Genomic DNA, 13,542 nt, shown 5'->3' with positions numbered 1-13,542 from the left:
AAATATATATATTTTAAAAATAGAGTAAAATGCCAGTTCCTCTGAACTCTTTCTTTCTAATTAGCAGAAGTACAGGGTATCCTGTATTTTCCAGTCTAGCCAATACAGTTGCCAGGATAAATGACATGTATTTAAGTCTTGGTTTCAGTTATAAGTAGGAGTCAGGGGAAGTTTTTTAAAAAATTACTGATTTCTTGGCCCTGTCTCAGACCAGTTCAGAACCTCCTGAGAGGTTTTATTGCTTTCAATCTAGTTCTTGAGATGATGGCAGTTCTCATTCAAATGTTTCATTTTTTCCATAAAAGTCTAACAATGGGAAAAAGGTAAGGGGAAAAATTCTTTAATCATTGATGTTTTAACTGTTTCTCTTTTTTCTTTAATGAAAATTGTTGTGGCTTATGGTAGGATTTGACTAGTAAATTAAGTTTTAAACTTATTTATTTTTCCATTTGCAGCAATCTGCTTTCAGAAATGTAAAAGTGGTGGTGAATGTATCACTCCCAGCATATGCCATTGTCCCACCACATGGGCAGGAGCACAGTGTCAAACACCTAAGCCTACACAACTCACTTTCTACTCTGTGTTCTGAATTTGAATCTATTCTAATTATTAAATAAAGTATAGCTTTAAGAGAAATATATATAGAAAAATAAATCCCAGTATGCTGATTCATTAAAGTTTTAGAAATGGAGGGATGTCTTATCCGTTTCTCTACCTATTTAAAAAGGAATGTGTGGTATGTTATATTAATGTTTTGTGTAGCTTAGAAAGATCCAAAGTATAATCTGTGGGGTGTCAGTGAATTCCTCTTAGGTGGACTTAAGAATTTTTTGTTTTTCATTTTAAAAGATCTTTCTTTCTTTTTCTTCTAGTTTTATTGCAATATAATTGACATTCTGCACTGTATAAGGTGTACAACATAATGATTTTACTTACATATATCATGAAATGATTACCACAATGTTTAGTGAATATTCATCTCATACAGGTACAATATTAAAGAATTTTTTAAAAAAAAGTATCTTTCCCTTGTGATGAGAACTTTTACTCTCTTATAAGCTTTTGTATATAATGTACAGTGGTGTTAATTGTATTTATCATGTTGTACATTTCATCCTCAGTACTTATTTAACTAGAAGTTTGTAACTTTTGACTGCTTTCCTCCAAGGGGGAATTAGATGAAGAAGGTTTTAATATATAGTTTAAATATTTTTCTATATTATAGGGTAGATACATATCTATCATGGAAATCAGACAAAATATGAAAAATTTTTAAAAAATAAATCTCTCCAAATTCCTTCACCCAGAACTAGTTTCTTCCTTGATTTTCTCATCTTAGCTATTTCCACTTTTAGTCATAAATTTTTACATAGATGGGATTTCATGCTAAAGAGAAAAATCAAATTTTATGTAATTTTGAAATTTATGTAAACTTGAAATACATCTTAAAATATGAACAAATATTGACTTAATGGGAAAAACAGAAAATCTCCTCAAAGTACTTTCAAATGTTCAATAACTACATAATATAAAAACTGGTAATGCAAATGTATTATAAACTGAAATTATACAATTGTAAAATGACTATTTTTTTACTAAAAATACCTGCTCTGCTTTTCAGTATGCTTGAACCACACTCATTTCCATTTGTCAGAGATTCTGCATATAATTTTTATGACTCTTGGAGTTTATTTTATTATTAATCACTACTCACTTCTCAATCTAGTAAAATATTTTCAAAGAAATCATTAAGTGCTAGCACTTATGTAAGAAATATGTGCTCAAAAATCAGTAATTCACATTGAAAGTCAGATGTGATAAACTGCTATAAAAAGGAACACTCGATTTGGCCTACTCATTCTGGGAGGGGCTGTGTGGACCATGAGAGAATGATGAGATGCTAAAAGCACGGGAATGTGAAAATATGCTCCAGTGCTTGTGAACTCAGGTACTTGAGCACAGTCTGAAGATGTGCACCCTGTTTTTGCACCTTGTAGCTTCTGTGTGAGTTTTTAAAAGTCCCCTTCCTCAAAAATGCTTTACTTCTATCTGGAAACTGTCTAAATACTGATGATGTTATTTATACAAGTTGTTTTACTGCCATCTTTTGGAAAAATTGTTGTAATAAATATTAAGTCTATGATGTCTGTGATATGAACAGTGTTTAGTTAGCTGTGGAACCTCATCCTTTACACAACCTGCTCAGCTGTACACAATAGCTCTGATAAAAACATATCTTTCAATGTTGCATTTATACTAGAGGGAGTATTATTCTTATATATGCAAGCTTCAAATATGAACTATTTAAACAGATACTTCTCCCGTGAAAAATAACTGTATTGTATATAATTTTACATCATGCCTATATTTAGTCAGTATTACTTAAAAGTGTTTCAGAGTCCTTAGAAACATAATTTTAAATGATATATTAAATTCCATAATATAAATACTATAATTCACTTGACCTTTCCTCTCATGTTGAACATTTCTGTTATTTACAAACTGCTACTATTATAAGAATTTTTCTCTATAGGTGGGTAGGTAGGTAAATGATGGAGGAAAAAAAAGACAAAAGATAAACAGATATTGAAATAGATATAGGTATTTTAAAGCTGCATAGGAAGAGATTTTAAAGAAGAAATTTCTAGTAGAGATAATATGAAAATCTTTAGGAAGCTTCCAATAGAGTGGTTTCACATTAAACTTCCACTGAAGTGAAGTTGCTCAGTTGTGTCTGACTCTTTGTGACCCCATGGACTGTAGCCTACCAGGCTTCTCTGTCCATGGGATTCTCTAGGCAAGAATACTGGAGTGGGTTGCCATTCCCTTCTCCAGGGGATCTTGCCAACCCAGGGATCGAACCCTGGTCTCCGATATTGGAGGCAGACACTTTAAATCTCTGAGCCACCAGGGAAGCCTTCCATCAGGAGTACATAAAACTTCCATTAGTAGTACATAAAATTGTCTGTTTTTCCATATGTTGGTCAGTACTGAGTTGCCCCTTTTAAATTTTTGCTAAAAAAGTTTTACTAAAAAGCAAATTATGAATGCTGATTTGAATCTCCTCTCTAGAAAACAAAAAGATCTGTTTTAAATACTTTAAAATATAGCCAATGAAAATGTTTGCTTTAATAATATTGATATCTTTATGAAATAGTAAAACTGTTGTGTTGTATTGCACACTGGTTGCAGAAATATAGTAGTGCAATTGGTCATTCATTGATTCTTATGACTGTTTTATAGCCAAGTTGCTGAATGGCTTCAGGCCTTTGGAATTGTCTGAAGCATTTGTGTTAAAAGACAGTAACTGTAAAAACTTGTGTATTACAGCAATTTGCAATTAAAAGTGTCTTTATGGAGGCATATGTGTACTCCCCAACATATGTTCTTGCCGCACTGGATATTCTGGAGTCAAATGTGAAAAGAAAATACAGGTATTTTACAGTTTAAACAAAGATTGTATTAGATATTGACACCTGCCATCAACTGGGATATTCAGTTGATAGATACAGTAATTTATACCTGTTAATGCTTTTTGTTCTTTTACTTCTAAAATAGAAAATATACAAGATTTTACTGTTTTCCTCTAAAACTAGAAATCATATCATTTTTGTGTCATTATAGAGTTATCTTGTAGAATTTTCATGTGCACTTATGGAATTTCAGTGTGTAGATAACAACCATCAAACATTATATAATATTTCATGACACCAGAGCTGAAAGAGAGCAAGTATCTCACAATATAGATTTACGACACCAGTAATTTATATTTGGTCAAATACTAGTTAAAAAGACCACCTTCACCCTTTAAAAAAATTTTACCACCTTTACATCAGGGAATCACTACTTCACTGATGGGAGGAGGCGTGTTTCTAAACATGTTCAGCGGATCATATGCCACTGAAGCATTGAATATCCTCATTCCTTTCCTTGATAATAGTTCTCTCTCTTCATTTGCGTGCAAGCATGCTAAGTCACTTCAGTCCTGTCTGGCTCTTTGCAAACATGGACTGTAGCCTGCCAGGCTCCTCTGACCATGAGGTTTCTCAGGCAAGAATACTGGAGTGGGTCGCCGTGCCCACCTCCAGGGGACCTTCCCAACTCAGGGATGCAACTCACATCTACTCAGGGATGCAACTCACATCTACTCAGGGATGCAACTCACATCTCTTGTGTCTTCTGCATTGGTAGGCAGGTTCTGAAAAACTAGCACCACCTGGGAAGCCCCTCTCTTCTTTTACTTGATGTATGTTCAGTTGTGTCCTGCTCTTTGTGACTCTGTGGACTATAGCCTGCCAGGCTCCTCTGTCCATGGGATTTTCCAGGCAAAAATAACTGGAGCAGGTTGCCAAAAAACCATTTCAGGGAAAACAATTTTAAAAACTCTTCATATCATTAGAATTAGGATTTCTTTGTATTTTGAAAATCAAGAAAGCAATAAGACTTTCTTGCAGTTTCTGAAGCTGTACCCCCCCCCCATGTGAACTATAAAGCCAGTGCTATGTAAACATCTATTTTAAAAGTTTCTATGATTGTATCAGCACTAGTAAAATGAAATTGAATTTTTTAGGCCTCCAATTTTAAATTTCTAAATATCACCAGCCAAGGTATTTTTTCAGTCCTGATTCCTACACAATCACAATTGCAGCAGAACTCTCCAAAAATTTCTTAATCTATTGGTTTAGTTGCTAACTTGTGTCTGACTCTTGTGACCCCACAGACTGTAGCCTGCCAGGCTCCTCTGTCCATGGGATTCTCCAAGCAAGAATACTGGAGTGGGTTGCCATTTCCTTCTCCAGGGGATCTTCGCGACCCAGGGATAGAACCCGGGTCTCCTGCACTGCAGGCAGATTCTTTTATCAACTGAGCTACTATCTATTAGATTTCCTCTTAAAAAGCAATTATATGCTATTTAACACTTCAAAAAATCCAAGGGTCTTGAATATCAGAGTACTCTGGCGTATATTATATTTTGAAAAATGATAAGGAATTTTATTCCTGAAGATACTGAATGAGACTGGCTTGGTGGCAAAGTGGATATGTATATATGTCTTTCTCCTAGCAGTGGTGTTCCTCATGGAAGTTCCTCATCATGGTGTTCCTCATCTCCGTTTTGAGAAAAACAAGATCGTAATAGTATTATGGTTTGAAAACTAGAAAACAAAAGTTACCGAGTATTTGATCAGCTATTATTGAGAAAAATAAATATTTTAATATAAAAGTTTAAGTTAAGGCAGTCTGAATATACTTTGAGATTTTTTTATGGCACAGAAAACCCTATGACCTCAAAAGCTTTCAAGTCCACTTTGACATACTAAACTACTTCTCTATGTTCTATTTTTATGTATTTCTTTACTATCCAAATCCTTCCTCATATGACTACTAGCAGATCATCATCCCCATTTATGTTTCTGAGATCCATCTGGAACCATATTAAGGAAAGAAAAAACACGAGGTCATGGGGCAAATGAAACAAAAAGAGTTAGCTCAAGGACCACATGTCCTGCTGTGTTGTAACCTGCTCTCCCAAGCTCTTATGGGTTGCTAGAATTTCAATGAAAGAAACAAAGAATTACTAGCTAGAAAGAAGACATGGAGAAAGAGGAAATGGGGAAGGGAGGTGCTAAAGAGGGTAGTTTGATGAACAGCTTTGAGAGATTTCATAACCTGCTGCCTAACTGCCAAGTGTATTTCTTACATCCCTGCCACTTGTTTGCTCTGTGACCTTGGGCAAGGTATCACACCCCACCCTGAGCCTTAATTGTTTTCATCTGTAATATGGAGCTTATATGGGGTTGTCATAGGATTAAATATGTTAAAGTATGTGAAGTACCTAGAACAGTGCCTGGCATGTAGAAAACACTATGTAAGTTTGTTGGTGGTTACACTGAATAGAAGAATAGAGAGAGGTGGAGAAAGAAAAGGATGGACAAAGAGACCTGAGAGGAAATTTTGCAATACATGAATGTCAAAAGTCTTTTCCTAGAGAATATAAAAATACTTATTTGGTTTTATGGAGCATGGATATTTCTTGAATATAACCCTTTACCAAGATGGAATCATATATAATTGTATGCAAGCTCCATTAAGTCACAAGTATTTTGACATTTAAATATGATCTTGATTAGATCTCAATTTTATGAGAGCAGTTCTTAGTCTCTAGTGCTTTATGTCAGGAGGAAGAAGGCAGCAAATAATGAGTCAGAATTACCTAGTTTTCTAATATTCTCTGAAACTTGATTTCCCTCTTTCTACTGCAGGTCAAATACCATTGAGTAATATCAAGTATAAGAACGGACATTTTTATTCAGAAGAAGTTGAAGTTAATTATTAATACTTGAAGTTTATTTGAACATCATTCTTAAAGCTCTTTTAAAGGTTGAAGAAACTAATAAAAACAGACTGGTCTTAGTTGTCATTGTTAGAGAAAAGGAAAGGAGAAATCCAGATAATCAAATTTTTACTTTGACTTGTGATTTGTTATTAACATATTGAAATGATGTTTTTGACAGTCACAATATTTAATAAACTGAATATTTTCCTTGTCTTTACTGTGACAGTGTCTTTATCATCTGGGACCAGTCAGCATCACAGAAGGCATCTGACGTATCCAGATATAAAGTGTTAATGCAAAATTAGGAACTCTCAGGACTGCTGGAAGAGCCTTGGTGGGGATGGGGGAGACTAGGGAAGAGGTCAGGAAAGCAGCTGCTGAAGGTCAGAGAAATTGAGAATGAAGATGTCACTTTAATTCCAAGCATCTAACAGCAAACACCTTTGAAGAAATAATGGCTTCCTATTCATGCCCAGCTTCTGACTCTCTGGAAGGCTCTTTTCATTGGTGAACTCTAACCCAGAACCACACAGAGAAGGGGTTCTGGAAAATGTGCTCCTATCCTTAGGAGGAAGTGACAGTGATGCCAAGGGAACAAAAGTGAGCTCACACGGGACATATTGAAAGCTCTGCATCTTACTCCTTTGGACTATATTCTGGAGGTAAAGTTATTACTTTTCAGTGATAAAAAACCATGTTTAGTTTGGTCTGTTTATTTTTCATCTCTACTCTTTCTGCTGCTCTGACGTGTACCATTTCTGGAGAGCGGGGAAGAAATAATGGAGTTTGGAGTTTTAAAAGACTCATTTGGTCACTGTGTTTTCTGTGAAAAGGTCCTTTATTCATCCATTCTTTTCGGTACCATCATCTATTTTGATGCAGAAATGAGAGAAACTGTCACAAAATCAAATCCGCCTATAAATATCAAAAGAGATTTGAATACTTCATAAAAGAAAAGTAGATTGACATGATTGTTAAAGAAGTGGGAATGTCAACAAAGAATACATAAATAACTGAAAGCTCTATTTCAGAGATGCAAATAATTATACATTAACTAGAGTTATAACACTTCTTTTTCTCTATTATATTTGACCTCAAACTTCATTATCTTTTTCAAAAAACATTTTATTTTAATTTGAACATGCCTATTAAATCATATGAGTTTACAAAACTCATTCTGTTTTTTTAAATGGAAAGACTAAGCATTCCTAGGCCATGTCTAAAATTACAAGACAAAGTAATACATTGTTAGAATAAAATTATTGCCTAACTTTGATAAGAATCTATGCATTCAGTGTCAGAATTAAGGAGATTTTATCATTTCATATTTGCTGAAAGATAAAGAATCATTTAAGAGAATATAACATGTTTTACTATGTCTTATTTTATTACCAATAATATAGAAATACAAATGCAAAATAAACCTTTAATAATTTATATGTGGTTAAATTTGTAATCTGTTGTGAAAATAAGTGCTAGAAAGAAAAAAGTACTTTAGATGAGAGTGAATAATTTTTTAAAGTTAATAACTAGAATTAAATTCCTATAGAAGCTGTCATAATGAAATAGCTATAATTTTTATATCTGCTTCTGCCTTCTTTGCTCAGTATACAGTATTGCAATTTTATTAGTAACTTACTAAGCTGATCTTCAATGTATATTTTTTATAGTTAAAAAGTTATAATAGCTCAAGTATTTATCCTGAAATGTCTAAACCAGGATTTTAAAATCTTTATAAACATTTTCTAGATCCACACCAAGACTCTCAAGCTGCAATTAAAATATTAATCAGTAGACTATGCATTTATAATAGATTTAATGGACCCATATAGGCTAATAATGAAGAAATGCTATGGTTTACAGCTTACAGATTTTATATAAAAGCATTCCTTATGAAAGCTAATGACTCATGCAAATAGAAGTAATTTTCAGAAATATAATGTGAACTTTGAAAAGCAAGTAATTTGATAAATTTATGGAGAAGTAATTTAAGTTTTTCTTATTTCTTGGTTATATTTTCACATCTATTAACTTGAAAAATCTTTTATCCAAAATCTATTTGGAGAATATTTTGAAAATAATGTGTTTGAGAATTTAGGCAAAAGTACTTCAACATGTGTAAGTTCCAGTGTTTATGTTATCTTCCAAAAATGAATTCTGATCTTAAACATTGTTTAATATGCTTGGCTATTTTGTGTTTATTCGTGTTAACATTTAAATGAAATATATGAATTATCAAATATTCTTAACCTTTCTTTGACCCTCTAGAATTGGGGAGACCTGGGTTTTAATTCAACCCCAAATCTTCATGCCATCTTTTCCCAGTTATGTGGCCTTGCACAAAGAGCTTCTATATTTAATTCCTTCATTTGTAAGATAGGGATAAATAATTCTCATTTCAGAGATTAGTGGATAATTTTTAATTTAAAATGAGATAATTATAAATAATTTTTCACAATGTCACCTAATAAATGCCCAATATGAGTGTTATTATATGTTGCTAAAAATGAATTAGTGGAACCACTAGGCTGAGGAAAAGATGACAGACTCCTCTATTTGGGTTTTAGGTTTTCCAATGATTATTGTATATTGGTGTTTCTTGTTTCTGACTAAAGAGTTTACTTTTAAAAAGCACTGATTAAACAATATGTGAGTCAAAAGCAAGATAAAATAAGGGGATGTAAATTTTCAATCAACTCTGGCATACAGTTATTTAAAATTGAGGACAGTCTTGTCCATCAATGTGAAAACCAACTAACCTCAGCTGTCAATCTTTTAAAAATGTTGTAACTGCCAGATGGAATTAGCAGAGTTTCACCTGCAGATGGTGCTAGATCCTCAGTTCCCAGATACCATACACGCAATGCAAGACGACCACTGGGTAAGACAGCTTATTAAACATTTAATGCAGACATGATATCTTTCAAAAATAAATTTCTTTGCTAACACAGTATCGGTCTTTCTTGTGACCTAGACATCTGTTACACCTGGTGATTAATCAATAATTTCAGCCACTTGGCTGACTGCAGTTAACAATTCCCATTGTGCTAGTAAAGGATAAATTGCATTTGAAGATTTAGTGACCATCTATATGATTTAAATTGCTGTGAGAATTATTAGGGTAAGCAGAAAACCTTTGTTTTTCATATGTACATTGAACTTGGAAAAGTCTAGAAATGCAAATAGTCAGTACTTTCAGGTATTTCAAAGTTATAATGTTTTCTCCTATTATTGACAAATAATCATAAGTCCCATATGTGGTACACCCTGAGAGAAAAAAAGGCTTTGTAAAGGATGATGGTTTTCTGAATATACTCCTTCTTGGCACTATAATTTTATCTGAAGTAAGCAGGTTCCCCCCAGCTATATGTCTTACATATGACAATACCTGGAAAGTCTTTGACTTGAGAGACTAGAAACTTGAGAAAAGTATTAAGACTTACTGGACAAAAACAGTACAGTGAAAGTAATTCCACTTTATTTCCCAACTCCCTCAGATAGGCAGAAAGATAAATAGATCATATACTATACATATATATAGTAGACTCTGATATCAAACTTAAATCTTGCTCACCAAGTAACTGTGGCCCTTGCTAATGTGACCAAGAGATACTGTTAGGATCTAGTTTTGATTCTCATTCTAAGATCTTGAGATCTTCATCTGCATTTTCTTTACTGCTTTGGTTCAATTCTGCCTGAGCTGAGATGTTCTCTCTTGGTTGAGGGCTCTGATTATGAATCAAAGGAAATTCTTAGAGTTTGTGTTTCCATGCCTCCAAGCTGTGTTTTTAGCCATCAAGACCTGTCAATGTTTGGCAAAAACCACTACAATATTGTAAAGTAATTAGCCTCCAATTAAAATAAATAAATTTAAAAAAAAGACCTGCCATTCTTTTCTAAGGACGATCTTGATGATATCCCCTAGGTTAGTTTATGGAGACGGCAGCTTCAAGGTGCTTCATCTATGAAGCAACCCCTTTGTTGCCATATCAGTGTCCTCTGCTGATGCACTCTCATTGATGACTTGCAATTTCTGAGGACTCCAGAAATAAGCAGGACTTTTTTTCAAATTCTTTTTTGTGACAACAGTCAATTCTTCCTTTGGAGCTGACCTGAAATCTATCTCCCCATATTAAAGATTCAAGCCATTTTCAGTGTAAAGTCATCATCAATGCACCCTGCCTGCAGCATTACAAGTGAAATAAATAAAGCATCAGAAATGCTATGGATAGTCTGACCCCTTCATTTTCTACACAGTGGCCTGCAAAGAAGAGTAGAATGGTTCAAACCAAGAAAAAAACATAAAGCAGTAGCAGAACTTCATAAAAAAAAAAAAAAAAAAAACTGGGGCACCTTCTCATAGCGTTTGTATCATGTCTCACATGAGTGATAGAAAAATATTTTAGTTTTCTTTTTCTCCCCAGAAAAGAAGAAACAGCTGTAGGAAATGGAAATTGACCTTACCAGAAATAAAACTTGAATTGCTCATTTTGAGGGTTGGCATACGGCTGTGTGCTTGGCTCTGCAGAGCAAGAGTGGGATTTTTCTAGAGCCATATGGTTGGAATCAAGAAGGGCAATGAGTTAAAGCAGACAGAAGGCAGTTTATGGGTAATGATAAAGTCCTGAAGCATAATATATTCTAAAATGTTTCCAATATTAGATTTACATTGAAAAGGAGGGGGCTGCCAGGAGATGCACTGAGGTGTTTTTCTCCTGAAATGAGAAAACAAGGATCCCATACTGTACTACCTGTCAGCTCTGCTTAGATGACCTTACCTTCCAGTCGCTGTTAAACCAAATGATTAAGAGAAATGTCCTGTTTCTAATTGTTTGAACATCATGATAGTCTTCCAAACCAGTATCTATTGAGTTTCCACTGAAACAGAAAATTCCTTCATTAATCCATACAGGCAGGTTGATAACAGGCTCTGCCAGTCTATATTACTCAGCCCTAACTAACCTAGTGAGACAACTGGCTAGAAAGGGAGTTGTTTCATTCCCCATCCCTCAGGGAAAACTAAACTGACAAGCATGGTTGAAACCATGATGGATAAGCAGTGTGTAACTTCTGACAGAATTCTCGTGCTGAAAATACATATGTGAGATTTTAACTAATTAGGCCTCAAGCTCTTTGTAAAAGCCACATTGCAATTAATTAAGATGCTACTCATTATTTTTCAAAAAGCAAATTCTTTATCATAATTCACAGAAGTGTCAGAGAAGAGTAAACATTCTAACACTACCATATTATAATTTTTAATGCTAAAATAGATAAAATATTTAAGATGAACTGTTATTTTTAAGCTGTTCATTTGACTTGAAATTGACATATTGTTATGAATACTTTAGCTAACATATAATTATAATTGAGTTAAATGAAAATTAAAATCAAGATTTGTAATATTTTATCGAGATCCAAATTTAAAGAATTATCACATCCACTTTTAAGAGCAGTGCTACAAAACGGGACCTGTCAGTGGAAATCTTGAGAGATACAGCCAATTAAGAGAATACATAAAAATTTTAAATAGTAACCTCTGATATACTACTCTTTGAATAACAATATTTTAAGTGACATCAATAAAGTTATTACATATTCAGCTATGAAATTTCTATAGACCATATGAAACAGTAAGTCATGCAGAACTTAATCTTACATCTTTGAAAGATGGCTATGTTATATTAAATGAAAAATATGAAAAGGCAAACTTTTAGACAATCCTACTGCTGCTGCTGCTAAGTCACTTCAGTTGTGTCTGATTCTGTGTGACCCCATAGACGGCAGCCCACCAGGCTCCCCCGTCCCTGGGATTCTCCAGGCAAGAACACTGGAGTGGGTTGCCATTTCCTTCTCCAATGCATGAAAGTGAAAAGTGAAAGTGAAGTCGCTCAGTCATATCAGACACTTAGCAACCCCATGGACTGCAGCCTACCAGGCTCCTCCATCCATGGGATTTTCCAGGCAAGAGTACTGGAGTGGGGTGCCATTGCCTTCTCCAGACAATCCTACTACACTCATTTTAAAATGTGTTTGCATGCACATATGTTTTTAATAACAAAATTTCTATGAAGACATATACTTTTTTTTTAATTGGTTACCTTAAGAAAGTATGATTAGGAGCTGAGGAATGATTTATATAGATGTTACTTATTACTTCTTATATATATTTGTACCATCTGCTTAGAATTTTTTAGTGATCTTAATTTTGTAATGTATACTTTTGCAGAATCTTCAATTAGCTTCAAACAATGCTGCTCTCTTGAAATACCAAGTAAGAGACATTCAGAATAATATGAATTGAAAATCAAAGGACGACTGCAGTTTATCTTAACTGAAAAGGGGCAATTAAAATTAATTAAAAATTTAATATGTTATTTTAGAAAATTTCAGTTGTGGTACTTTTTTCAGAGTAAAAAATTTTCCTAACTCATTATTGCATATGGATTAAAGTTGTAAACTGTTGTATTTAAATTAAGGAGAATGGTTTACAGTCCTCTGAGTATTATCATAAGATTAAAATTAATTGCTCAGAATTTTCAGCTGAGGCCAAACTGGACAGCTAATCAGTCATAAGCTAATGTTATTAGCTTGATTCTTGTTATCAAACTGTCTTCTGATAATACCAGGCAAGTGGGTGGGCAGAAAAAAAAAAAAAAAAACCTCCATATAAAAATGATGGAACCAAGTTCTTTTGTTTGCAATAGTTCTAACATTTAGAGATCACATTTATAGCAAACACTTGAGTTTACTACTTGAATAATTCAAGTAAAAAGCTTACATGTGCTTAAATTCATGGGACCAAAAATCCACAAAGTATATTTTCTACTTATAAGTTTGTTACAGAAAATGACGACTATCTTTCCTTTTGAAAAAATACGTGATATTTGATACATACAAAAGAAAATGGCACTGTATCTCTGAAGTGATAAAGAATACCAAAATGGACACCTACAACTCAATCAATTCAGAAATATGCCAATGACAAAAGAGTTGCACCTATTTCTGTTCTCCTTTTATAATCTTGCTTCTCCCCACTCCAAATTATTGTCCTGTATTTTGTGTTCATAACCTGTGTTGTAGATGCATGCTAAGTCGCTTCAGTCGTGTCCAACTCTTTGAGACTCCATGGACTATAGCCTGTCAGGCTCCTCTGTCCATAGAATTCTCCAGGTAAGAATTCTGGAGTGGGTTGCCATGCCCTCCTC

The 13,542-nt window shown here is 33.9% G+C and overlaps 1 protein-coding gene across 1 annotated transcript in view; it reads left to right on the top strand.

The window, feature by feature from the left end:
• VWDE (von Willebrand factor D and EGF domains) overlaps positions 1-13,542 on the top strand; it is a 98,474-nt gene that overhangs the window by 58,541 nt on the left and 26,391 nt on the right. The window contains 3 exon segments of the mRNA XM_061415369.1: positions 456-551; positions 3,331-3,434; positions 9,132-9,215. Of these exon segments, the coding sequence (XP_061271353.1) occupies positions 456-551; positions 3,331-3,434; positions 9,132-9,215 (284 nt within the window).

This window comes from Bos javanicus, chromosome 4 (genome assembly GCF_032452875.1).
Source record: "Bos javanicus breed banteng chromosome 4, ARS-OSU_banteng_1.0, whole genome shotgun sequence".
In the NCBI taxonomy this organism is placed as follows: domain Eukaryota; kingdom Metazoa; phylum Chordata; class Mammalia; order Artiodactyla; family Bovidae; genus Bos; species Bos javanicus.
Note: the sequence above shows the minus strand (reverse complement) of the source record. Positions and strands in the feature narration are given on the sequence as shown.